General features: G+C 47.3%; 3 protein-coding genes across 3 annotated transcripts; 2 read left to right on the top strand and 1 right to left on the bottom strand.

Annotated features, from left to right (window-relative positions):
* Positions 1 to 4,252: 4,252 nt before the first annotated feature.
* On the bottom strand, positions 4,253 to 15,206 carry ppp1r14c (protein phosphatase 1, regulatory (inhibitor) subunit 14C). Its single transcript, XM_003971649.3, has 4 exons — positions 14,857 to 15,206; positions 7,123 to 7,206; positions 6,671 to 6,703; positions 4,253 to 6,259 (listed from the first exon to the last, which is right to left on the bottom strand). Exons 1-4 carry the CDS (start codon positions 15,091 to 15,093, stop codon positions 6,185 to 6,187), a joined length of 429 nt encoding a protein of 142 aa, XP_003971698.1. The 5' UTR covers positions 15,094 to 15,206; the 3' UTR covers positions 4,253 to 6,184.
* Positions 15,207 to 16,128: 922 nt separating this feature from the next.
* iyd (iodotyrosine deiodinase) lies at positions 16,129 to 17,924 on the top strand. The gene is made up of 5 exons (XM_003971567.3): positions 16,129 to 16,340; positions 16,897 to 17,094; positions 17,181 to 17,340; positions 17,432 to 17,588; positions 17,711 to 17,924. Exons 1-5 carry the CDS (start codon positions 16,154 to 16,156, stop codon positions 17,891 to 17,893), a joined length of 885 nt encoding a protein of 294 aa, XP_003971616.2. The 5' UTR covers positions 16,129 to 16,153; the 3' UTR covers positions 17,894 to 17,924.
* Positions 17,925 to 18,318: 394 nt separating this feature from the next.
* On the top strand, positions 18,319 to 26,579 carry sec63 (SEC63 homolog, protein translocation regulator). Its single transcript, XM_003971566.3, has 20 exons — positions 18,319 to 18,580; positions 19,236 to 19,335; positions 20,371 to 20,485; positions 20,571 to 20,683; positions 20,793 to 20,854; positions 21,089 to 21,147; positions 21,230 to 21,280; positions 21,372 to 21,480; positions 21,570 to 21,664; positions 21,749 to 21,881; positions 22,126 to 22,218; positions 22,301 to 22,446; positions 22,553 to 22,700; positions 22,776 to 22,858; positions 22,974 to 23,042; positions 23,147 to 23,302; positions 23,379 to 23,543; positions 23,643 to 23,843; positions 24,457 to 24,561; positions 24,643 to 26,579. Exons 1-20 carry the CDS (start codon positions 18,457 to 18,459, stop codon positions 24,778 to 24,780), a joined length of 2,265 nt encoding a protein of 754 aa, XP_003971615.2. The 5' UTR covers positions 18,319 to 18,456; the 3' UTR covers positions 24,781 to 26,579.
* The last annotated feature ends 234 nt before the right edge of the window (positions 26,580 to 26,813 follow it).

Below are 26,813 nucleotides of genomic sequence, written 5' to 3'. Positions count from 1 at the left end.
CCCAACCCCTGCAGTCAAATCATCCGCTCCTCTTCAGCGTCTGCTCCTGTGTTTGTTGATGTCTGATCTCCATTTTGCCAAAAAGCCGCAGGTCGGTGCGAAGGTGCGGGGTCAGCGCCCGGGGCTGCGTTTGACTGTGCTAACATGTGCACGATGAAAGCCTCCCTGAACCGTCTGTAATTGGTTCCTAAGGGAGATGGATCCTGACCCCTCACTGGAGCAAAACCACCATGACAGGGGGGAGGCTGAGTGAGAACCTGCAGGAGGTCAGGGAGAAAACACAAAAAGGTGCCGATATTTTCTATTCTATCAGCAATAAAATAATCTCCCGCCCGGCTGGATGGACTCAGGGGACAACGTTCCTAGGTGGTTCTATGGTAACTTGTGCTAACGTTTGACCCTCTTCTGTTGATGAACGCTCAGCGATCTCCATGGAGGATCAATGAAGGTTGTGTGTGGGCTGTCGAGAGGCAGATACTCCAGGAACTGATTGATTCGGAGGGGGGAGCCGCCTCTGAGCTCCTGACTGGTTTCATTACGAACACCAGGTCAGAAGCCAGAAGCTCCTTAATTGTTTTACAAACTGAGCTGTGCATAAGATCCAACAACCAACTGTTGCAAATGAATGTGGCAATAAAGTCCCTGCAGGCCAGGACGCAGCAGCGAAAACATAGATAACATTTAGCATTTCAGACCACATCAAAATCCTCCCAACAACAGTTATCAGCATCTCCCTGCCTGGCAAACACAATAACAGCATCATCCCAGAGGCTGAGGGACCTGCCAAATTAATGTGATTGATTACAAGTGATGAGCTGGAACAGAGCCGCAGAGGCGTCGAGAAACGCCGCGGCTAATTATGCTGCGCCGCGGACAGCGCACACATGGAGACCAGCTTCAGAAATGAACCTCAGACCATGTTACAGGGGGGTTGAAAGGGAGTAACACCTTTGGAGCTCGTCAGCAAACATTAACCGCTGAGCTGCACACACTCCTCCACTGTTATTCAGCACGTTCCGGACGACTGCCTCCCTCCAGGTGAGGAGGGGGCTGACTTCTTCCTCTGCTCCTCAGCTCCCGTCTCTGCAGCCCCCACAGTCCACGTCCTCACGTTACCCCATCAGCAGCAGACGGAGGGGTTGGGAAGGTGCCTGCGTGGCCGTACATCTCCCCGAGAGCTGCTGCTTTTGTTCCTCGTAGAGCACATTCAAGAAAATGGGTGAACAAGTGCCTGGATGCTGCTTTTATTCAGCCAGAGGCACCACTGAGGAATCAAAGGTCGCGCTCTCTGTTGTTTTTGTGACATCAAATCATGGTAAGAGCTTGAAATCGAAAGTTTTAGCTACTTCCTTCCATTCAGGGAACATTCAGAATCGTATGTTTCCCCTCTGTTGTGTGTATTCGGTGTTGTTTACTCCTGTGTATGTCTGGTTTGTTTCCTTAGCATGATGCTAACAGTCGATTTAATTATCCCGTCTCTCTATAATTCACTTGAAACAGATGGTGTAATCGACACTGATCTGAAGGCACCCCCGCAGACAGACCGATCCCCTACCGAGCCCCCCCCTGTTGTCCACACACACACACACACACACACACACACACACACACACACACACACACACACACACACACACACACACAGTACATAAACAGGCCATCAGACATATGGCCATGGGACCAATGTAAACTCTGCTATTAATTCAAAATCCCTGTTATTAATCCCTCTGGTGGTTGCAACCATGTTTACAGCAACGTTGCTTCTGTCTCACATCCAGGATTCCGCGTGTTGGTGTTAGCTAAAAGAAATAGTGGGTTATAAAGTGTATACCGGTGTTCCGTCTCATGAGGTCATCCTGGATTATGGGGTCCATCTGGGGGCCGGGTGAGAGGCTCCAGTACACACCGTGGTCACATTGTGGACCGTAGGAGGAAACCAGAGTACCTGGGAAAGGAGAAAAAACCTCTGGAGTCAGGAGAGAGCTGGGATCGAACCCACAACCTTCATGAGATGAAAGGAGATAAACGCCAATCAGAGGCCTGTTTCTGTGAGGTTTTAAACTCTCAGAAGATGAAACTGTTCACCCGGAGAACAACAGAGTGGAAGAATGCAAGAAGGGAAAGATTGACTTGAAAGTCAGGATGTTAAAGTGCGTTGGTGCCTCCAACCTTTTTCTGCTGGAGCAGCAGGACTTTTCACGTGTGTGCTGGGAGATTGAATGGGCTCGTTCTAGTGAAATTAAAGAGATTTCCCACGAGGTGCTCTCCAGGTTTCACCACACACACTCACACACGCTCCGTGCATGCTAAGTGAGCCGAACACACGTGCATTTATGCAGTATTCATAACGAGGACGGCTCCTCTCAGGGATTCTGCTGTTTTAATGCTGGAATGTAATAAAATATTCAGCAAGCGTTAAAACACAATCTATTTCAATTTGTGTCCTAACGTCTCCCCCTCTTTGCAGCACACTTTAATTTGTTTCTACAGATCAGTCCCCCCCTGCCCTGTCCTCCTTACCCATGATGCACCGGGGTCCGTGTCACTGAGGAGACACGAGAAGCTGCCGCCACCTTTTCTCCCTCGTGTCAGGCTAATAAGTGATGCTGTGGGTCTGAACGGGCTGTCACACACATGAAGGAGCGCGACACATCACCCATGCGTGTCCCTGATGCTCTGGGTGGGCTGCGGGGCTCCAGAGATTAGATCTCCCAGCTGAGAAGATCCCGGAGGGGATGGGGGGGGTGCTGGCCTCCTTCATCAGAAGGATCGCTCTGTCTATTTTCCATCCCTCTCTTCTGGATTCATTGGAATGATGGATCACTGCATTCAGGAGGGGGGTGGGTGGGGTGAGGAGGGGAGAGGAGAGGAGAGGAGAGCATGGAGTAGGAGAATGAAGCAGGGGGGGATGGGAGTCATTTTACAGTAGGGGCTGTTTCTCAGTCGCGATGGTCCAGTTTGTAAAGCCAGCAGTTACACACCTCTTCAGCGCATCTGTCCATTCAGATCCAGGCCTCCGTGCTGGTGTGAGCAGCACTGATGCCAGCACGGCGCTGGTGTGACATTAGCTGGTGAGCAGCCAGCTGATGGCTGTGCTGGCAGGCGAACAGGAGGAGGAGGGGGGGGGGGCTCCAGTCTTTAGCCATTCTCCTCACATTCACCTTGCAGTTCCAATTATTCAAGGCAGCGTGCACGAGCGCGCCATGCCAGCCAGCCAGCCCCAGCTGTGAAAAGTGGGTCATGGAATTTAAAGGCGCACGCCGCCCCGTCACAGCCGCGTTTGGCTGGTTGTTTTTGGCCGACACACAGATGCATCAGCACGTGTTTGTGTGTGTGTGTGTGTGTGTGTGTGTGTGTGTGTGTGTGTGTGTGTGTGTGCAGTATCTTGCAGCAAAATCCACGAGGCTGTTTTTGGAACTTGTGTCATTCCTCATCTTCACGGATGCGTGTGCATCTCTCCGTCTGCCTTTTTGTCTGTAAACTGCCCTCTATTTTTCCACATGACTCGCATTTGTGGAGAAACCTAAATTAACCTTGACCCGTTCCCGCGCATCTCCATAAAGGCGCCGCTCCGAGGTTTCACTGTGCTGAGCATTTCCTCGCTGCTCCCAGCGGCTTGTGGCCATTGTTTTTCTACCTAGCAACAGTGTACAGTAGGACAGTAGGCCAGCATATGGGGCCAGACATGCTGCAGAGGACGGCCACTCGTGCGCATTGAGCAATAATTCATACCCCGATGAGCTCTTTACAAGAGCAGACAGCAAGCAGGGACGTCCTACTAAACTGCTGCCACATTGTGTGCCGCTGACAAGGAAGACATTAGCAGCAGGGATGCTCTAATACAGCCTTTGTGCTGAAACTCAGGGTCACATTGAGGGAAATCAGGTTAAATATAGCTTAGCTTAGCATGAAGGCACACTAGAAGGATAACACATAAAATGTTAACTGTGAAACTCTACATTTGTTATGTGGTGCTCTTCAGTTTAGGCTGACCAGCAACAAGCTTCCATCCAGTTCGTTTTCCTTCTCATTTAATTTATTATTTTATTATGCGGTTAATTTTTGTTTAGTTGTGTCATGTTAAAAACTCATCATGATTAACAGCTGAGATTTGTCTGCATTGTCTTAGACTAAGTGGTTAGCTTCTCTTTTTGTGCCTTTGTTTCTAAAATGGACTTGTCAGAAGCACTTTTGGGTCTTTTTTGCTTGCGTTCGCTGACCTCATCTTTAGAAACCACAAAAAAAGGAAGAATATTTTTAAAGAGTAAGGAGTCATTCTGCATTTTTATTATCAGCAAAAACAGACCACACACCACATTACAATTTAAAACAAGAATTCTTATTGTGGATATAGAGAAAAAACAAACTTGTAGCTGAAAAAAAATCTGCATATTTTAAATAATAAAGTATAAAAAGGAACATTTTATTTTCATGAAATCAAAAACCTCTGAGTTCCCCCTCAACATGCAAATTTAAAAAACACATGCAAATGTAAAGCTTTCTAGTATGGACACTTTTAAAACACTCTCTGCATAAATAATAAAATATCAGCCTATTGCCCCTGTACTGATTCTAGTCAGAAATAAAATCTTATGGAGTACCTCCATGTGAGTCCTGGGTGCATCTCAGATCTCAGGTTCCATAATAATCACCATTTCTTACCAAGTCACTGATTAACAAAAAAAAAGAAGAAAGAAAACTGGCTAAATGTGTTGGCACCCACATCATAAACAGTGAATCCTATATGTCCAAAACCTGGGAAGAACATCAAAAAACAGCACCGTTTAAAAAATATTCCTGGGTTCTCTCCGATGTGGTTTCAACACAAAGAGATTCTACAAAGTTGGACATGGCAGCTAAAAAAAAAAAAAGAAGTATTTTTTGCTTGATTATAAGTTTATTAAATATACTCTTCATCGATTTCTTCTGCCGTTAGCATGCAAGACGGGTCTCCCTGTTCCGGCCGTTGGTGGATGGGGGTTTGTGTCATGTGAGGGGCTTAGGGCCCACCGGAACACAGGTCATGATTGTGCCAGAGTGTGTCGGTGCACGGAGGCTCTGCGACAACAGTACATGAATAAATCCACCTCTCAAACGTGGGATTATCTAACCAAAACTCCTGCAACCTGGAAAAGTCTTAAAAGTCTAAAAGCATAGTCCCGCCCGGATTACGATACACAAACAATTGCTTTGGAAACGCCGCGTCACCCCAATGACTAATGGCATTTAGCATGGATACGCCCAGTTTTGGCACACCTTCCCTTACAGGACCTGACATGTTTCTAAGAGTTCTCAAGTTGGTTCTGACTCCACCGGGTATGTTGTCAGTTGTTAAGGTTCAGTGCCTAGGAAAACAAAAAGATCCTGAATGTCCTTGAAGGCAACATCAATCACTGTTGGAGAGGAAAACTAAAAAGAATAAATCTTTGTGCTTAAACCAAAAAGAACCGCCGATATGTGTTCTGAGAAGGGAAAGCAAAACATGGCTAGAGAAAGGCTGCCAATCATACAGGTTTCGTAGTCTCGCACAGAGAACTGCAATACCCATCATGCCTTGCTGTGGTGATGGATGTGGACGGCAATGGTGGCTAAACCCTCCCACTGCCGCGCTCACACTTTGTGCTTCGAACAAAAGCGCTGAGGAATCAGCAGGTTGGCTTCAAACTGGGACGAAGAACTGATGAAGATCACATTTCAATCACAACGATCAATGTCAACGTACAGTACATAGTTTTTAAAAGTAACAGTAAAACATCTCGTATAAAAGACTAAAACCATGCGGCACTCTGATTACATAGTGCCGCTGCTAATTTAAACACCTACAGCGGTACAAATGTCTCCTTTTATGTTACCACCTTCATTTTTGACTTGTGTGTTTTAGTCCATATGGCTGCCGGGGTCACGCGCTAGCAGTTAGCATGGCTCTAAAATGTGACACGGGTGGCTGTCAAACGGCCCAGGTTTGACGTTAGCGCGGTGACCTTTCCAGTACAGTTCAACAGTCAAATATTATAATACACCTTTTGTTCTCGTGATGGTGAGATGGATAGGTAGTGCTCTGTGTGTGGAGTTGACGGTGCAGTTTGCAGGTTATTTACTATTGCCGTTATGTTTAGATAATTTTTGCGATGACAGTCCACGTTGAGCTGAGATGTTGGTGGGTTGATGGTCGGCATCGCATCCATTATAGACCCTTCTTAGTTGGCGCGCTGAGCTTTCGCATTCCTCTTATCCTGCACAGCAACTCTCGGACAAAGTCCTGCGAGGAGGGAAAAAGCAGTCAGTTAAACTCCACTTTTACTCCCCTGTCCGGAGATGACCTCTGCCACATTCACCCTTTCACGCCGCCTTAGCGGGATTGTAATGAACGCGGCATCTGCGCCGATACTCTCTCGGGGGATTTCAAAGTGTGTGTTTGAGTGTGAGCGGGTGTGTATTGGAGGTCAGACACTTGTGAGAGGTGTGACCTTGAAGGGGTCAAACTGGGCCTCTCACACAGATGGGAGATAATGTGATTGATCTCTACTACCTTTAATGGCCAAAAAGGTCTCACCCAACACATGTGTGACAATGTTAAAACCCCCCAAACATCAGTGATTAGGTGTCAGTTACCATGGAAACAAAGCCAGCCCCTGCCCTGCCACACACACACACACGGTTAGATACCCACCTCTGTTGGTTTGTAGCAATCTGTTAGAGACTCCTGTGGATGATAAAAAAAAATTAAAAACAGGAGTTGTTTAGGGATTAAACCTTTTAGGTTTAAAACTGTTAATTTCACACACTGTGTCAGATCTGTCCTCTCTGTGTGTATTTTTAGCACAGCAAAAACAGAAGAGTGACAGAAACAACAGCTCAGATCAGGTTAAAGACTCCCTCGACTCGCATGCATCCATTTTTATCTGCGTTTGTGCAGACGTACACGCTTACGTCCATCCTTGTATTTGTGTATTACAGTTTAGTTTGGAAATAAATCACTAATTTAATATAGGTTACCATGATAATGTGTTTTTATGAACATGTTAAAACATGAACATGTTTTATTAACATCTTAAAAGAATATGCCTCGACATGTGGGGGGCTTGTGATAAATCTAAAATCATCCAGACACGCTGGGTGTACCTGCAGTTTGCTGGCTCTTTCATCATCACTGGTGACCTCCAACAGGTCATCTATGTCTATCTCCACTTCTGGCATCTCTTCCTCCTGAAAACATGTGAATACGTTTCGGTTAGTGAGCTGCTACCAGTCAAAATGGGAGTAATTTAAACCTGCATTGGAAAGAGGTAGAAAAGAAGCACCAAAAAAACCCCTAAAAACATGGTTTTGTGTCATCTGTGTCGCTAAAATCAGCCCACCCATCCGTGGTCTCACTTTCTTATGTCTTGTTTGTATTTAGAGGCTGGGATCATGAGCAAATGTCACTGGAGCAGCATCAAATGGTCTGTTAGAGGCTGTATCCTCCACAGCTCCACTTCAAAAGGTCCTGTGGTTTAAACCACGGTTGGAGCAGAGGAAGCAGAGAGGGAGGCTCAGGCCTGCAGAAGTGCCTCATTCTCCTGCGAAAAGGCTACTGAACTGCTAGATACCAGCAATATAAAAATCCAGATTCTTCATTGCCGCACCACTATTTAAACCTTGAAACAGAGCTGACTTGTCGAAACCAGCGGAATTAAATCAGGTTTCCAGAAAGATGCTACTTCAGATTCGACACAGACATTAAATACACCAACCTCTGGTCTTGGAATGCTCCATTAGTCATTAGCTTTAAATGAGCTTTTTATTAGCTTTAAAAAGCCTAATACTGATGGATCTGTGTCACTATCCTGTCAGCTATAGCAGCAGTATAAGAGGGTTGATCAGACTGTGTGTGCATGTGTGTGTGTGTAACATCTAAAAGGATTCCTGCATGCATTAGCCTGGAGCGTGAGCTGATATTCAGACACAGGAACACGGAGGATGGCAGGATAATTTGCTCTCAGCATTAAAGCCCAATGTGATTATACACTTTTTGCATAGTCTCTTTGATGTTTGCAGCATGGAATTAGCTCTTTGTAAAAGCTTTTCCTATTTTTTTTTGCCTCAAATGTGACACTGCAAGCCCGACTGTGATCCAGCTTGGAACATCATTTCTAGCTAGAATCCAATAAATCATGAATGCAAAAAAATCTGCGCGTGCGTGTGTGTGTGTGTGTGTGTGTGTGTGTGTGTGTGTGTGTGTGTGTGGGCACGTGCGTGGACTGCCCGTCAACGTGTCACTTTGATTCCGTGATGACCGTGACAAGCGTGGCCTCTGCGGGAAGCGTGACTACAGGCAATCAACAATGACAATCTCACACTCCACGCACACGCACGCACATGCACGCACACGCACGGATAAAACACCAAACTTGTTTGCTCTTCTGGTGACGGAGAGCCTAAAATAGATGAGGTCCCGCCCTCTGCCCCAGGGGAAAACGGTTCATCTGGCCAAGAGTGACAAAATAAGAGCGGCCAGTCGCGGTCTAACGCTATTAAAATATCTATGCATCCCTTCACAACTCTGTTGTTTAAATCTATTATGTCACCCCAAGTAACCAAAACCAGAAAAAAGAGGCAGAAGTACATGAAAATATTGGCTAAAAAGAGTTTGGATTAAATTGATGGGAAAGGGACCGTGCTAAATAGAACTGTAGTGCGTTCTGTGGTGTGAAGAAAGAGGAGGAAGAATTTGTGTGTTTATTGACTGGGAATAGAGAGGCGACGTGTTCTCTGGGACAACGCACAGAGTCCGTGTCAGTCGGGAGGCCAAAAGAATAACAAGTCTGTCTTTTGAAAGCACCTCTGAGGGAAATGGAGAGCAAGAAAACGCTCACAACCGTGTCAGACTGGTTCTGGTCCGTCTGGCTGAGGTGAGTCAACGCTGAAGGCATCTGGACCTGGTGACTCCACACAAAGTCTGCTCAAACTAAACACCACCCGAGGAGAAATAACCACCGACTCATGACATGTGCTGGTCAGAAGAGAGGTTAGCCTTCACTGCTACGGTGCCTTTGGATGCGTTTGTTCCTTCTGGGCTACTGTAGCGAGATTTTAACGGGCCAGATAAGCAGGTGCATGAGAAAATCACGTGTTTTGAAGATGAAGACCCCCCCATAAAAAAAGTGGGTCATGAATGTGAAGAAGCAGAGAGGGAGGAAGAGGAGGATTGTGCAACGGTTTAAAACCTCACGGCTCCTCTCTCTGCTGCGTCACATCAAAGTGAGGAGCAGCTCGAGGTGGGATGGATTCCTCTCCTGAGAGGAGCGCGATGGGGGGGGGGGGGGAGCTCATTCACGCCACAGAAAAGAGAGGAAGGGAGGTGTGGCGAGATAGCTGAGGAGACCAAGGTGAGGAAGAGGGCAGTGTGAGAAACGGTGATCCCTCTCCGCCCTTGGCCCACAAAGGATGTGACATCACTGATGTCGTTAGCTGCCGCATCAAAAGCTGATTCTTCCCCCCCCCCCCCCCCCCCCCCCCCTCCACGTCCCCAACGCTGATTCAGCCGAGCTCCAGAGGAGGCTACATCAGAGAGAGGACCCGCCGAGACAAAGGAGGAGGAGAGGAGGAAGAATTAGACCTCAAAGGAGAACTTCAGCCATAAATAACAACGATTTCTCAAACCGGAATCGTGATCAGATGACTGACAAATGCTGAGATGATTCATTTGCCCTCCGTGACGAGCCGATTCTACCGGAGCTGTTGTGTCATTCTCATAACTAAATAGATTTAATTGTTGATGATGTATTGTCTAGGAAACTGACACAGAGTCAATTCAGTCTCCAGTCAAGCTGGAATTGGGAGGAAAGTGAAGAACGCCCACACAGGTACTGGGAGAACTGATAGAAATGAACCCAACCGGAGGATCTGGCTGCTCGGGAGTCACCGCCGCCTGTTAATCCGCAGCCGTCTCTTGGCACTGTTCCACTCCGTGCAGCTAACCGAGCGTGAGGCTCCTCCCTGTAGCTAACCTATTGACAACTGGGGCCCGTTTGGCCTTTTGCCTCCAGCTAAAACTGAACTGAAAACATCGATGTCACCGAGGTCACAGGCCGTCGACCAATCAAAATCATGGATTCATTTATATGGGGAGTGAATTAGGGAAGCCTTTGTTGTGAATGCAGGCCATCCAAGAAGTGCAGCGTCCATAAATTGGGTTAACTGAGTTAAATGATTTTTTTTTTTTGGCCTTCTAAATAAAAGGTGTTTGTCTGTGGGCACGTGTGGAACACAGCTGTGGTCCACACTGGTGCCAGCCACCCTGAATGAGTCAGTGTTTGTTCACAGACACTTTAGAAACCGCGCTCCCAGTCAGACCAGTAATAAAGATCGGGTTGAGAAGCGGGACGGAGACCATAAAGTGTGTGTCTGGGACTCCTACACTGAATCAACCCTCTCATCCTCTCGTCCAAAGCCGATTTTTCTGGAAACGTGTGCAGCATTGGTGTGAAGTGGAATGGTCTAGATCAGCGATTCCCATCTGGTTTTCCTTCCTCGGCTGCAACGGCGTCACAGCTGAGTCCATTAGCGTAGCATATGTGCTAAATCGAGTGGGAAACCGAGGGAAGAAATGAAAGCATAAATAAGACGCTGGCTTGGATTGTGAATGCCGAATCCAGCTAATCTGGGAGTGCCGACATATGTCGGCGCTGTTCTTTTGTCATACGTGCATGATCGCGCACGTCAGTTGAAGAACGATGGCGAGAAGAGGGTGGATTAAACAACAGCTGAGAAGGCAGAGGAGGGCAAACACGCCGTAACCTTCACACCCGGCCTGGTTTTTGCGACACGTCTCTTGACGCCTGCCTGCCTGTTGTTTGCCTGTTTCAACAGCTGGTGGCTATCCGCCCACTTCAAAGGCCTCCTTGTCAACACTGGTGATTTGTTGGGCAGCAGATGTGTCAGCAGGTGCTGCGTGAAATGTGCCGGCGTGCACGGCGAGGCACTATTTTTGTCTACAGTTTAAAAGGGAGCAGAGGTGAAAGCGGGGCTTCCTTCCGTGCACCACAGGGTCACTCTGTCATTCAAACCTGCTGATATGGAGCAGAACCCAATGCCTGCGTGCACAGCGCTCCACCTGAGCGACGGCGGCACCGGTCTGAGGCAGAAGGCCTGTGTTCAGTTGAGTCATAGCATCGTCGGCGTGTGTTGTCTGCACATGCAGCCTGTCCAACAACCTTGGCGGTGAGATGACGCTTCGCTCTGTGTTTACGTGTCGATACACGCGCGTTTCTCCCCGATGTGGACTTCCCGAAGCTATCGTGTGACGCTAATGACTTGGTTCGAATTGCGCTGTTTACTCTGCCGCGGCCACTCGACAAGTCTCACATGACACGCGGAAGCTCGACTTTTCAGGAACAAATACCTTCAGGAGCGAGCGAGGGGAGATGACCTTGCTGGCAAGGTCACAGCAATGACGGGGGGAGGAGGGGAGCGTGGTGCAGATGGGAGAGACACCTCCATCTAGAGTTCAGGTGTTGAGGAGGAACCCGTAACTCAGAAAGAGAAGATTCATTGATTCTGTATGCGTCCTTGTATTTGCTACATATTGAGTACCAACATACTCATTCTGCTATCAAAACGAGGACATTTTTGCAATGTGGTGGCCATTTTGGCTGGTCCCCGCCACGTCCAAGGATTGTTTGGGGGTTAAGTCATGGTGTTAAGGTTGAGGTTAGAATTAGGTTTAGTTTGGGATGGTTTACCCAAGGATCTGGGTAAGAACTGTCTATTATATCCCCACAAAGTCAGAAATGCAAGTGTGTGTGTGTGTGTGTGTGTGCCCATCCATTCATGTCTAAATCGTCGTGGCAACACGCCAGCCAGGCTCTGCCACAACGCACTGGACTGTCACCGAGCCCAACTGTTACACACATGAACCCGGGCGTGCACGCGAGGCCTGAGGGAGCATTGGTGCATTTCTGCAAATGTTTGGCCGTGCACATATGAATCAATCCATTCAGCGGGAGCTCCGCCGACAGCGAGCCTTGAAAAAGTAGGCCATTACAGGGTGCCTGGCCCGATCACTCGGAGGCAGGCGCCCTGACGGCACGCCTGAAAACTGCAGCGTCTGCAGGCTCACACCACATTTACCACTCCGTCACTGTCTCTCACACACACACACACACACACACACACACACACACACACACGCGCACACACACACACACACACACACACACACACACACACACACACACACACACGCGCACACACACGCGCACACACACACACACACACACACACACACACACACTTTCTCGACCTCCTTCATCGATTGAAGCTCAGGTAGACGCATCCCATCTTTTAATCACCAACTGTAGACTCGACCCAGCGCTCTCATGCGCTCTGCCTCGGGGTAAAAAATGATGATTTATGTCTGTTGGGCTGCGATGATGCTTGCGGGCCTAAAAACTCAGTGGGGGAGGTGCACAAACGCACATTTACTGCCGGCTTGTCTTTTGAGGATGACAAAAGAGGAGAAAGATGCTTACCTGGAGGTCAAAGCAGGAACAACCCGAGGAAATGTGATAATCATCCACATATTTTAAGACACTCGCTGTGAGTCACTCTGCTATGATGAGCCACTGTACTGCATTAATAGCTGTAAAGTGGCTTTTTTCTCTCTCCCTCACTTCAAGTCTCTTTACTTTGAAGAAGGAACAGAAGCAACATCTGTCAGGAGAGCAGAGGAGAATGTGTCCCCTCTTGTCCAGAGAAGAGGAGTGAAGCAGAAGCTCAGGGTGACTTAAAATCAATCCTGTTCCAATACTGGACATAGAAAAATAAATATAACATTTCGTTATGGATTCATAATTGAAAAGCAGCCTTTGGAGTTAGCTTAGCATAGCATAAGGATTTGAACGAGGAAGACAGAACACTTAATAGTCTATCTAACTGTCCTGAATGGCATTTAATGATTGAGCTAAATAGCCGTTAGCCTTTACACGTCAGCCACATAAGTGCAGATCAGGACGGTGGATGGATATTGATTCTTATGTCACTTAGTCAAGAAGAAAACAGAAGTCTGTGGAAGCAAAATGATGCCTTCCTACTGCATCATGCAACAAAACCTCAAATAAGGGAACTTTCTTTTGATTACGTCATGTCCTAACTGAGTCATCCATCTGGGGTTTGTGTCGTTTGCCTTTTATTGGCCAGCTGAGGACAACAAGTCTTCATTTCTGGTGTCATTTTATGCCAATTATCCTGAAACACGCTTTCCAGAGATGTTCTTATTACCTGTTATTGGAAATCAAACTGTCTGTGTGCACTAACACACTCCCCTCAGCCCCTCATCTGATGCGCTACAGTATCAGGTTTTCTTATGAAACCGATACAATCGTTGACCTTTAAGACCATCCAGCGCAGCCAAACGAGCGAGCCCCCGCTTCTATTTTTCGTGTGAACGGACAGGACAGGACTGGGACTTCCTGTTTGCTCCACCTGCTCAAACGCTGCCGCTATCAATCCTGCAGACGAACCCTTGACAGTTCAGCACTTCAGAACAATCGCATGCTGGTCTCGTTATCTTTTCCGCTCTCTATCGTGGACTGGCAGCGTCAGACATGGCGAGCGCGCCCGGGGACTATCATGTGACATTACAGCCCCTTTTGCTACGTGATGCGAGGAAGTGTCCTGACAAGATTAATGTATCTGTAGCCACACAAATGGAAGCGAAGCATCTACAGAGTAATCTGAGGAGGCGAATGCTGCCTGACCGAGCTGGACCTCGGCCCTGGGTTGGTGCAGACTGGACGACTTTTTGGTTTGGGTGAACCTGCTGGTGGCCGACCGACACGCAGGCCGGAGCGCAGCTATGAAATATAAACCACACTCAGGCTGGCTCCGAAGCTCTGACTCTCTATAAGAGAGGGACTATAAAAAGAATAGAGGGTGCTGGAAAACCATGATGACAGGACGCACTTTTTCCTGTATTTCATTCCCTCGTACGTGCGCATGTAGGGCGCCTGCTGCAGTGACGATTCTGCATTGCAATGACAGATTTTATCCTTTTGTGCGTCCTTCGGCTCTGGTGTTTCCCTCCTGCGTGTGCTGCAGGGACACAAGCAGGCATGACTGACGAACCACCTCAACACTACAAAGGTGCTTCATTCACCCCCCAGCAGGACTCGAGCAGCTTCCTGTCTGCTCACCTTGCCCCCCTCGAAATGGCTGATGTGACAGGCATGCCGAGCACGCGCGTGCAGAGCGTCTGTGGCCAGGAAAAGAGGTGATTGGCTGGTGGAGAGAGTCAGAGCATCAGCACATCCGTAACCCACTGCCCTTCTTCTGAAGTCTCCAGCACCGTCCCCTCCCCCAGCTCGTCTCAGGCACGGTGAAACCGACCGCATGAAGCACCGCACACACATGCACCTACACCTATAGAATTCCTCTGGAGATATCCTCTTTTTACATTTTAATCTGAATTGTGGACATGAACGTGTAGAACACGAATGCAGCAGGTAGAGGAGAAAACCTCCAGGTGAAGGTGGAGGGCTTAAAAAGGCAATTTTTTAAAAAACAACCCTAAGGTTTTTCTCTTTACGCGCTCTTCCAAATCCGTGATATTCCAGGTTTGCCTGTTCTTAAGAAAATCAAGGTCTCAATCTGAATCGGCTCCCAGATAAGCAGCAGGTATCAGCGCTGCAGGACAAAGGCGCCCGAGGAGTTGAGGATGCGGCTGCGTAATTCTGAGGTCTGAGCCTAAATGAATGGAATGTGAGATCTTCCTCAGCTGAATCTGGGAAGAGGCCGTGTGTGAAGCAGATTCCTCGCGTGTCATTGAGGCGGCTTTCCTTCCTTCAAAGGTGCATCGAGGTGCAAATCTCCACTCACCTCGCAGTCGTACAACTCGCTGAGCTGCTCGATGATCCACTCCTCCAGAACCAGCCTTTTCCGCAGCTCTTTCCTGTCATACTTCACAGTCACTTTTCCCTGTTTCTTTTGGACCGGGTCCTCCCCGGTGGTGATGGGTCCGGACCCCACGCAGCCCACCCCGGACGAAGCTTGGAAGAACACGCGGCTGCCGGCGGTGGGCAGCGGGGCACTGGTCTCGGTGCTGGCGGCCGACATTGCAGGACGAGAACTGGGTCGGTTTAATGAATGAGCGGGGTTCCTCGGTGCCGACAGTGACTGAGTGTTCGATGCCCGGCGCACAGGAGGATGGTGAGGAGCCTTTTAACAGCTGCTATTTAAAGCACAGCGCCGGAGAGAGGGGAGGGGGCGGAGCTACCGCTGTAAGAAATGGGTGTCAGGAGTTTAATTCATGTCAAATAATGGTTTTACTGTGCGCTGTGTGTTCTGTGCCAGGGAATAACGCATCAAATATCACAATACATACTGTCATTGACGTGACAGTTGTTTGAGGAGGTTTTAGAGCCATCCTGTCTGGTTGAGTAACGCACAAACTCCCGACCTTCAGCATCATTTCCAACATATAACGTTGCATTTTAAACCCATCTATTGTTTTTGAATATTTTAGTTATTGTCGTGCAGCTGACTAGCTTTTTTTTTTTTAAAGTATGCCAGTTTTTGGCAGGGGCACTCTTTTGGGTCATTTTTTGCAGCGCGCCACTCAGATTCCCTCAATGGCTCCTCTGCGCACCGGAGCGAACTGGAGAGGTGACGGCAGGTGAAAGCTTTCGAGGGTTTGCTGCACTTGCATCAGACCATTCATCCGTTACACTAGCAAACGTTTCATTTCTTTTTGCCAGTTAAAACCTTTATGTCTTAAATTCGCACCAACCTGCGCGAGTCCTGCATCTCGACGTTTCACCCCGGCGTTGGTGCCACCTGTCGCCCATTTAGAGAAATACAAGTCAAAATTGAGCTAAATACAATTTTATTAATTCTCCCATGGACACCGCAAAGATTAATTCAGGTGTGACATAAGCAACTTAAAAGTTGTAAATTTCGTGTGGTTTTGGATCAACATTGTTTGGTGTGTGCTGGTGCCATACTGCCTCGCATACATCAGATAAACGCAGACACATATTGCGAAAGCAATGATAAGAGTAAACACAGCTAAGGTTATGGGATGTGTGGACCTCCACCAAATGTACCCACCCACCCGGCATACGTCAGTCCGTTGGTACATTGTTACGTAACATCAGGACAAGTGGGTCCCACAGTCATGGCTCTCCTGTCCGTCCTCACGCCCGTCCTGGCGCTGGTCCTGTGCCTGGTCCTAGGTTACATGCTGGTGAAGTCCAAGGACGCGGAGACCCCTTCCTCACGCTTGAAAGCAGCCAAGGTAGACTCTAGACCCTGGGTCGACCAAGAAGTCCAGGATGACACCGAGCTGGAACAGCGAGAAGACGGTAACGCACAATCTTTCCCCTCCTCATTGTGGCAGTTTTAAAAGCGCCTCAGGTCATTTTGTACAGCTGCCTCTAAATTTGAATAGTTACTGAGTGTAAAGTTTTTTTTCTCTTCTTTCTCGTTTTAGGCCAATTGATTTAATATTCAGCCAGTCTACTTTTATCAAGCAACACAGATGTACTTTAAGGGGGGCATTTACTTCCTAATAAACCAAACCCAGAGGAATGTTACTTGGATTTTTGATAATTGTGCAACATTAAATGAGCTAAACAATATGTAACCAGAATGTGTGAAAGCTGTGAGGCATTTGGTGAAATATTTCTGGGTAAATGGTTTACATTGGGGGTTTTTCAGGACAACTGGTGTTGGGAAATCACATTTTCACATTTAATCAAAAATGGAGATTTTTCACATTTCTTTATTATCATCAGCGAATGACTCCATTCATGAACAACTGTTCCCTAACAAGAACAAGCAATGACATCATGTTGACATCTGTTTTGCAATTTTAAAGTGCAAACAATCAATCCCTTTTGTGGGATGTTACATTTTAAGAGGGCGATGACTGGGTGGACAGGAGTGAGGAGCAGGACATTCCACATGTTCCTTACTCAGCAATGCGTTATCCAGAGGAAACAATGGTGGAAAGATCCAAGGAATTTTACAGGCTGCTTAACCAGCGTAGAACGGTCCGCTTGATCAGCCCGGAGCCCGTCCCCCGAGAGGTCATCGACAACGTCATCCTCACTGCAGGCAAGTGTGCCTCTTGAGACAGGGCTGACATAAAGTAGGACCTGAACTCCAGTTCAATTCTTCCTTTGTCTCGTTGCCGTGGACAGGCACTGCACCCAGTGGAGCTCACACAGAGCCCTGGACGTTTGTGGTCGTGTCAGATCCCGAGATGAAACATCAGATCAGACAGATAGTGGAGGAAGAGGAGGAGGTCAACTACCGTCAGAGGATGGGGGACAAGTGGGTGAAAGACTTGGCTAAATTAAGGTAAGCAACAAAAACTAGAAATTAAAAAAAAACCCAAAAAACTCCATCATTTCAAGTTCACAGAACTATATAGTCATTCTCCTTTTTGCAGGACAAATTGGATCAAGGACTACCTGGACGTCGCTCCATACCTAATCCTCATCTTCAAGCAGACTTATGGGATTTTGCCAAATAACAAGAAAAAGACGCATTACTACAATGAGATCAGCGTGTCCATAGCCAGTGGGATCCTGTTGGCTGCATTACAGGTAACGCTCAGTTAATCTGATCGGTCATGCCCTCTTCAGTTCATCATAAAGGCTGTCAAGATGCACGTGGGATCCATCCACTGGCAACATTTGTCACACAAGTGTTATTTTATTTACTTCAGAACGTGGGCCTTGTCACCGTCACATCGACACCCCTAAATTGTGGCCCCCAGCTCCGGCTCCTCCTCAAGCGTCCGGCCAACGAGAAGCTGCTGATGTTGCTTCCAGTGGGTTACCCCGCTCCGGATGCCACCGTGCCGGAGTTGGAACGCAAGCCTTTGGAAGATATTGTGGTGCATATCTGACAAATATTAAATAAAAAAAGGTTAAAGCATGCTTCACGGCAATATCTCTTTATTTATCTGTCCATCATCACGATGAAAGATTTTTATAAATGCTGTTGTCAAACAATATATTGGTTGATAGATTCATAAATAATGAAGAAAAGCATAAGCATGTGCAGAGCTGCACCAAATTATATGTAAATTACTTTGCTAGCCTACATATTCAACACTCCTCCACGCTAAATGTGTGAGTATCACAAATATAATAAATTTTTGTCACATTCAAACACAATGAAACCTGTTCCAAACTGCTTTTATGACACTTTATTTTTGCTGTTCGCTGGTTTCTTACCGTATTTCAAATAACCACGAGGGGTCAGTAGCGACTATGGCGTTTTCCAACCAAACCACAGAAGAAGAAAAGTCGCATTGCGCATGCGTACACCACGTACACCGTTAAACAGAGCCAAGCGTCTTCTCTGGATGCTAGCTGGTTAGCTAACGCTCTGTCAAGTCGAACACATCAGTCTTGAGGGGGGAAGCGCGGCGCTGGAGAAGAAGGGCGACCCGAGTGTCGCTACGAAATGGCCGGGCAACAGTTCCAGTACGATGACAGCGGCAACACATTTTTCTATTTCCTTACGTCCTTCGTCGGATTAATTGTAATCCCAGCCACATATTACCTCTGGCCTCGGGATCAGAATGCTGGTAAGGCCTGATATCTGGCTCCTTGCTAACTCAGCTAAGTAGGCTATGCACACCTAATTCGCCCAACATTAAGTGAACCTCATGCATTTAAAAAACCAAAAACCTGTGGAAGTAATTGCGTCTACCCTCTTGCTTTATTTGAAGGTTGTCTAAACTATTCTAGTGTAACATTCACTTGCAAACGTTCCAAGCTGTTCACAGGTCACTTCCACCCACTGTTTAGCGGTTAGTTCAATCAGAATAAAATCAGATCTTAATTGTATTAATTGTATTTGCTATGCTTTTGTCTTTTGTGGTGGCTTTTTTGTTTAAATATATGCAATTATTCCGCTTCAAGCCCTAAAGCCAATCACAGTTCAGGTTCTGACCCTGATAAATCCTTATCTAAACATTATTTGTTTGTCAACAAATAATATATAACAACACCGGTTATGCAATGTAATCGAGGGAACCTAGCTGACTCATTGTATACGCATTCGAACAATGATATCGTAAAACATGGGATTAATTAACTATTCTTTATTTAGACATAGATTTATTACTTTATAGAGACACACACAAGCCTCAATATTTGTGCCACTAAAACTCAAGCAGCTGTGATCTAATCAGTGACCTTATCAAACTTTATTATTGAGTTCGCTGATTGTCTTTGCAGAACAACTGCGTCTGAAGAGTCTGCGGAGGGTCCATGGCAGGTGTCTCTGGTACCGGCTCAGGCTGATGAAGTCTCAGCAGAGCATCGTTCCAACCCTAAAGTGAGTCTGCCCCCCACCCCTGGATTCTGTCAAAGGCAACAACATGTGCACACATTTAGGAAGTGCGGATGAATTCCGACACATGGCTGGCAGATGACTGGCTGTCCTTTGAGTCGCCGCTTTTGAAACCAACTTTCTTGTGGCTCCTAATGCTTAAGACTGAAGAGAGGCTCGTGAAGGATATTTCTGTGTGAAGCATTTGAATTTCAGCTTTGTTTGCTGTCAGATATTTGAGCCGTTGCCGCTGTTTGGTTCTGACTTATCTGTTTACACTGCAGAAACATCGTCAATTTCACTCCGGTGTGTGTGAAGAAGGGCTATAACCTATTGTAACACATAAGAAGACTGGAGTTTACAGTTACACTTTTAAATCTTCTTTTTGAGTGCTTTTGATGTAAACTTAATGTCACTTTTATCTATCTATGCCGGTTTTCTTGGTTGTGTTTTCTGGCTTGATGAAAAGATGGTGGTGTTTTGGCTTTTTTCATCCTTTTCTGCCTTCTTACCCTCTCCACTGTTTTTTTTAATAATGCTTTCACTTCTTTTCCCTCATCTCAAATGTGCACCAGGTTGTTTTTACTCTGAGAATTCTTTATTTGTACGATCGTGTTTGTGACTCGGAGGCGAAATGTCCTCTGGAAACCCGAGAAGCCGACTCCTCCTCAGAGCTATGCAATGCTGATGATCATTATGTGGATATTTTAGGAAGTAATCTTTGGGTTGCCAACTCAGGCAAGTGCACAGTTGTCATGGGAACAGATGCTGCAGATCAGGCCATGGGGTTTTGCCATTGTCATGGCAACAAGTTCAACTACCATGCATTTGTACCAAGGACGGATGGTGCCGTGCTTGTCTTGCTGTCTTGTTTATATGCAGTAGATTAAGTTAAAGCTCTCTGGAGCGTGGGCTGCAGATTGCCTGTGCATAATAACTAATCTAAAGCCGTACCACAGTTCCAGCGACAGAACCAGAATTATTTATAATGGTGCTAAAGCTGGGTATTTGTAATTTTTTTTTCTGCCTTCTGATTTTCAGAAAAGCAGCCTTGTTGTTTGGCTGGGCCGTGTTCCTGCTGCTAGCTTACAAAGTGTCCAAGCTGGACAGGGAATACCAGGAGTATAACCCTTATGAAGTCCTCAACTTGGACCCGGTAAGCACTCACCGCAACCCCCAAATGCCTTTCCTTTAGGATGAATGAAACATTTCTGTTGAGGTCTAAATGTGCGTCTCTTTAGGGCGCATCGTTGTCAGAGATCAAGAAGCAATACAGAGTGTTGTCACTCAAATACCACCCTGACAAACGCGGGGATGAGGCCACGTTCATGAGGATCGCCAAAGCCTACGCCGCGTAAGTGGCGTTCCTTTCTGAGCCAGGCGGGAATGCATTTGTATTATCAGGAACGTGATAAATCAGCCTGAGGCAAGTGATTGATCTGTTTCCCTGTGGTCCCTCCCAGCCTCACCAATGAAGAGTCCCGCCAGAACTGGGAAATATACGGCAACCCGGACGGACCGGGAGGTGAGTGCCGATGCCCGAGTTCATTTGTCTTTCCATGTTGACTTGTTCTGTGCACTCAAACACAGTGATTCATCGTGACAAACAAAAGGATGCAGAAGGGCACTCATTCCAGCAGGGCCAACAGCCAGGCCCGTTAACGGGGCACCACAGACGCACGTCTAAACCCTGTCACGCGGTTTGCTGTTTTAAAGAGTTTTGTTTTCTGTCTGTTTGCTCCTCGATCTCCTCATGTAGCCACCAGTTTTGGCATCGCCTTACCTGCCTGGATCGTTGACCAAAAGAACTCAATGCTGGTAAAGACTCATTGATCTTTTTCTTTGACACGCATGCTGAGGTTGTCTAGAAATGAACCATTTGCCTGTTATCCCTCTTCAGGTGCTGTTGGTGTACGGATTAGCCTTCATGGTCATCCTTCCTGTCGTTGTCGTAGGTCTTCCCGGTTTTCCCAGCTGTGTCTTGCACGTCCTTTGTTTGTTCTACTCACTTCTTTCTCTTCTTTCTCCACCGCCTGCCACAGGGCACCTGGTGGTATCGCTCCATCCGCTACAGTGGAGACCAGATCCTCATCAACACCACCCAGCTCTTCATGCACTTCATGTACAAGACGCCCAACATGAACATGAAGCGTGAGTTCAGCATATCACTAGACCAACGCTCTCTCAAAAGTCTTCCGTCGCTGCTATTTTGAGTTACTGATTTCACCCCACCCCTCCAGGGTTGGGCATGGTTTTGACGGCGGCGTTCGAGTTCGACCCTCGCAGCAACAAGGAGGCCACGATACGACCAACAGATAACATCGAAGTTCCGCAGGTGAGCGTGGTTGCAACTGAGTGTCTGGTTACCTGTGCTGCTTTATCAGGTCAAAGACGATTCATCCCCCCGTCTGTCTTGCAGCTCATCCGTGAGTTGGGAAACATTAATGTGAAGAAAAAGGAGCCTCCCTTCTGTTACCCCTACAGTATGAAGGCCAGGGTCTTGGTGCTCTCCCACCTTGCACGTATGGATGTGTCAGAGGAGTTAGAAGAAGGTAAAACACTCAAGTTCACTTTGCATGACCTTTGCATTTTAAAGCCACAGTATACCCTCCTCCTCAGAGGTAAAGTGCAGACTGTGTAAAGTAGTTTAATCAGTTCTTGCATACGTGCACTCTTGAATGGTTATGATGTGCAGCGTAAATGAACTATGCAAAAAGAAAACTTTTGAACAGGCTGCAAGTTTGAACTGAAACCCTGAATTCGGGAGCAACGACGTGTGATTTCCATCTGTTTCAGATCAGAGGTTTGTGGTGAGGAAGAGTCCAGCTCTCCTCCAGGAGATGATCAACGTGGGCTGCCAGCTGACCATGATGGCCAACAGCAGAGGAGGTACGTTTAAACATGCCAGAGTCTTCACAGTTAAAAGCCTCTGTGTTCATTCTGTTAAACGGTGTGGTGTGTGTGCCGTCAGGTTTCCACGCTCCCCGGCTGGTCACCATAGATAACTGCATGAAGCTGACGCAGATGATCGTGCAGGGGCTGCAGGAGTCCAAATCTCCTCTTCTGCAGCTGCCTCACTTTGAAGAGGAACACCTCCGCTACTGCATCTCAAAGAAGGTAACTGCAGACTGTGCATGTCAACAAGGACACACAGATGATAGTAAATCTTAGTCAGTGGCACTGTTGTCCGAGCCGTCGCTGTCACGTTTGTCCTCCTCACCAGTACAAAGTCAGGTCCCTGCAGGACCTGGTGAGCCTCAAGGACTCGGACAGACGCAACATGCTGCGCGTCTTGGGGGAGGAGAAGTACGATGAGGTCATGGCCGTCTTGGGGAGCTTCCCTCATATCACCATGGATATCAAACTGCAAGGTGGGTCCTGTGATACAACGGTACGTTGGCTAAATGTCCTGCGGCATGCTTGACCTGCTCTCTTTCTGCTTGCAGTTCTTGATGATGAAGACAGCCATAATATCACAGCTGGGTCTATTGTCACTGTAACTGTCACCTTAACCAGAAAACGGATGGCGGTGAGTAAAGGTGGAACTGGGAATGTAGTGAATACTGGGACTAGGGAATATTGCAATTCACAGATTGGCCGCTAGAGTGTGTTGTCTGCCTGTAATAGCATGTGTTTGTCTATAGGAGGTGTTTGAAAAAGAGCAGGAGTCAACACAGTGCCTTCCAGATGAGTCCACAACAACAGAAGAAACGGTAGAAATTGATCACATAAACGAATCAAAATTTAATAACTGCTGTCATTATCTTAAAACCGGTTGACTATTGGTCACCTGAACACGTATTACTATGTTTTAAAGCAAGCGGACTCGAGTAAAACCAAAACAAAAGTGTGGCAGAACAAGAGTAAAGGGGCTAAGAAGACAGCCAAGTCCAAGAAGAAGAAATTAACGAAAAAGAAGACCACACCTGCTCCCGCCAAAACCAAGCAGGCCAACGGCAACGTGGCAGGAAACGTGCGTATCCAGATCACCTAACATAGATTATTCTGTATTAAAATGATCTGTTCTGATCCTTGGTGTGGCTCTCCAGGAAGCTGCGGCAGCAACAGTGAAGGAGGAAGAGGACGAAGCCTCGGACAAGGGCAGCGAGTCCGAGGAGGGCGAAGCCAACAAAGACTCTCCTAGCGAGAGAGACGACGACAGCGACAAACAGAGCGACACGGAGGTGGACGAGATGGCCGGGGACGACGAAGAGGTCAGAGAACTGTCAAAACAATCACAGCACAGAACCTCCTCAATCGATAGGTGCTCCCAGACATCTGCTAACTCGCTGCTCTCCTCTTGGCCGTGTCAGGAGTGGGAGGCGTTGCAGCAGAGCATCCAGCGGAGGGAGCGGGCGCTGCTGGAGACCAAGTCCAAGGTGACGCATCCTGCTTACAGCCTGTACTTCCCCGAGGAGAAGCAGGAGTGGTGGTGGCTCTACATAGCCGACCGCAGAGACCAGACGCTCGTCTCCATGCCCCACCATGTCTGCACACTAAAGGACACGGAAGAGGTGAGCGGACTTTTAGATTTACATTGTACCTGCTCGGAGAAAGCAACACTTCCTGTTCTTTATTTAGCAAGAGCAAAGACCAAAAATGCTCATTTTGTTGTAAAGATGCTAATAAGTAGTAGAGTTTTCCCCCCTGTTTTCTTGGAACACAGAAGTCACTTGCAAAACTCTGTTGCTAGGCAACACTAGCACTCCCATCATCATATCCTTAGAGGAGGTGTCTGCACAGTTTGCACTTTGGATCTGTGCTTGTCAAAACGTGGCTCCTGAAAGGAGCGTTAATAAATAAAAAGGAGCACAGCGGTTCAGCCTGGAACTCTTCTGTTATTTGCTGTTTGTGTTGTCTGGCTGCCTCCAAACTGCAGGTTTGACAGATAATGTATGTTTTATTTCTTTCGAGGGCAAAACTGCTGCTTTCAGATTTCCTTCCTGTTCACGGCTCATTCCCCGAATAATAATCGGCCCCATTGTGCTTCTAATTACATGTTTGCCATATTTATTTGCACAATGAGGGGAGGCTGGTCTCATATTTACTGTCGGACCCTGTAATAATGCAGCGCTTCATTCTTCTGAGGAGACAATTGTAAATTTTTCTACACTTTTTTTATTCCAGGTTGAGCTGAAGTTTCCAGCACCTTCCAAAACAGGCAACTACCAATATTCTGTCATCCTGCGGTCAGATTCCTACCTGGGACTGGACCAGATCAAACCACTAAAGGTGACAGTGACGCCTATGCCGTCGCCTTGCCTGTCACATGAGCCAGAATTATGGTGTGTAACGTCAAACCTCTGTCTTCAGCTGGAGGTCCACGAAGCCAAGGCTATGCTGGACAATCACCCTCAGTGGGACATCCCCGACACGGAGGAGGAGGACGAGGAGCAGGAGGACAGCGACGGCATCGAGGAGAGTGAAGACGACGACGAGGACAATGACTGAACGTGGACGCGCACGCCCGGCCCTCCCACCCACCTCTGACCCCACAGCAACACTCAAGAGTAACAAACAGGGAGCAGCGAACCCACGCAGAGTCCTCAGAGACAGTTTGTACACACAGAGCCCCCCCCCTCCTTTATCTTTACAATAATACTGACTGTGACACCCCTTCCCCCTGCCTTCCAGTTTCCTCTTTTATACAGAGACTTGAAGATTCACACAGTTCTGTGAATATCGGGCCCGTGTTTCGGGGGGGTGGGAGCTCCAGTGTGCGTGAGTATTTCGGGTGCGTGCGTTTGGAACCTTATATGTGTTTGTACAGGTATGAAAGTTTGACACACTGTGGACTGGAGGACCTATTCGAACCTTTTCTTCTTCCTGAAAGAGGAGAGGGGGTGCCTAACAGCTAATTCAGTTCCAACTAAACAAACCAGTGACCTCCTGTGATGGAAATCTGACAACTTTCCTTGTTTCAAAACTTTACGCTAATGATTCTTCCTGTGGGACACTGCGGAAGCGCGTGTCTCCCCTCAGTCGACCCACTTGGATGTTGACTCACTCTGGCACAAGGGGGCGCCACAGAGTCGTCGTGATTTGATTGAGTTCCACTGTGACCCCCCCCCCAGCCTGTCAGCTGTGCTTGTGTTGACTCTGAGTGTGTGTGTGCGTGCGTGTGTGTGTGTGTGTGTGCGTCATTAGCCGTGTTCTGTTCCAGCCACGTCATCCTCATTCACTACGGTTTTCTGAAGACGGCTGTGTTAAAATTGCTTTCTTTTGCAGTCTTTTCCAAACCTTTAGTCTGTTGAAGGGGCTCAGACTCTGGGCACACACAACGTGCATTGTTTCAGAGAACTTGCTTTCTCCTCTTTGTGTATTTTTTTCTTTCCCTCTTCAATCATAGCACATTCCAGTGTACACTCATCGTCCAAAAGGCCTTATAAATGCATCAGAAATACTCGGGTGCCACGCACCAGGAGTACTTGATAGAGCAAAAAAAAAAACAAAAAAAAACCTTTCTTTAATTTTAGTTTGTATGACAGATTTAGGTTTTTGTTTTAGTGTTGTCATAGTAACCTCTAGTCCCGCTATACATATCACGGATTCTGCCATGGCAACACACCTCACAGGTTATATCTGCTAAACGAGGGCGGCCGACCCAAAGCATCGCGAACAAAGAGCTGCTCGGACCTGTGGGACTGAGCGGTTTGTGCGCAGCACCTTCCAGAATCACTGCTGAACAAACGTGCTCTTCTAATAAGGAAAAACAACTGCCCTCTGAGGGGAAGGTGCTCTTTTCTGCTCCCTCTTCACGTCCTCCGTCTGAGGAACGGCCGCAGATTCTGTCGGTTATCTTTCTGTTACCACCTTTGCTGTTTTACTCTCCATCTGTTGCATCATAAAACTCTTCACACTGTACAGTGACACTTTGGTAGATTTTTCAAACACCCACATCCAACAGTTGAGCTTCTTTTAATGCTGCATTCAAGTGCGTTAGGCTGACTCTCTGCACACACACATACACACACACTCGGGTTCACTCCAGCCTGTAACTGGTGTAATATTCTACTCCGTATTTATCAGTCTGCAATAGAATGTAGCGTCGGTTGTTCACACTGTGGGGGACAAACTAAATTGCAGCGAGGATGAATACCCCTGATAGATCAGCATCCCGGGCTGGCAGGTTTGGATGAAACTACCCGACGACTATCTGCCACTTTTGTTTACAAAGGAACTGTCAGTGTAAATGGAAAAATATATTATTTGTATTTAAAATCATTTCAAATAAAAACTTTTGAATGAGAGGAGTTGTATTTTCCGAGCCAGCGGTAAATGCCCCCGAGCGCCCCCCAGTGGCTGACCGTCGCAAAGGTGTGACGCACGCTAACTGCCAACAATTGGTGGCGCTAATCTGTTTTATAAAGAGCGAATATTTATGATTCTAGGATGAGTTATGTTGTTGACATGTTTGAAGAGCTTCTCCTCACATCTTGTTCACACATGCAGCAGACCAGAGCTTTCCCACGTGCACGATCTTG

This window comes from Takifugu rubripes, chromosome 16, assembly GCF_901000725.2.
Source record: "Takifugu rubripes chromosome 16, fTakRub1.2, whole genome shotgun sequence".
NCBI classification, from domain to species: Eukaryota; Metazoa; Chordata; class Actinopteri; order Tetraodontiformes; family Tetraodontidae; genus Takifugu; species Takifugu rubripes.
The sequence above is the reverse complement of the archived record's forward strand: the minus strand, read 5'-3'. Positions and strand labels throughout refer to the sequence as shown.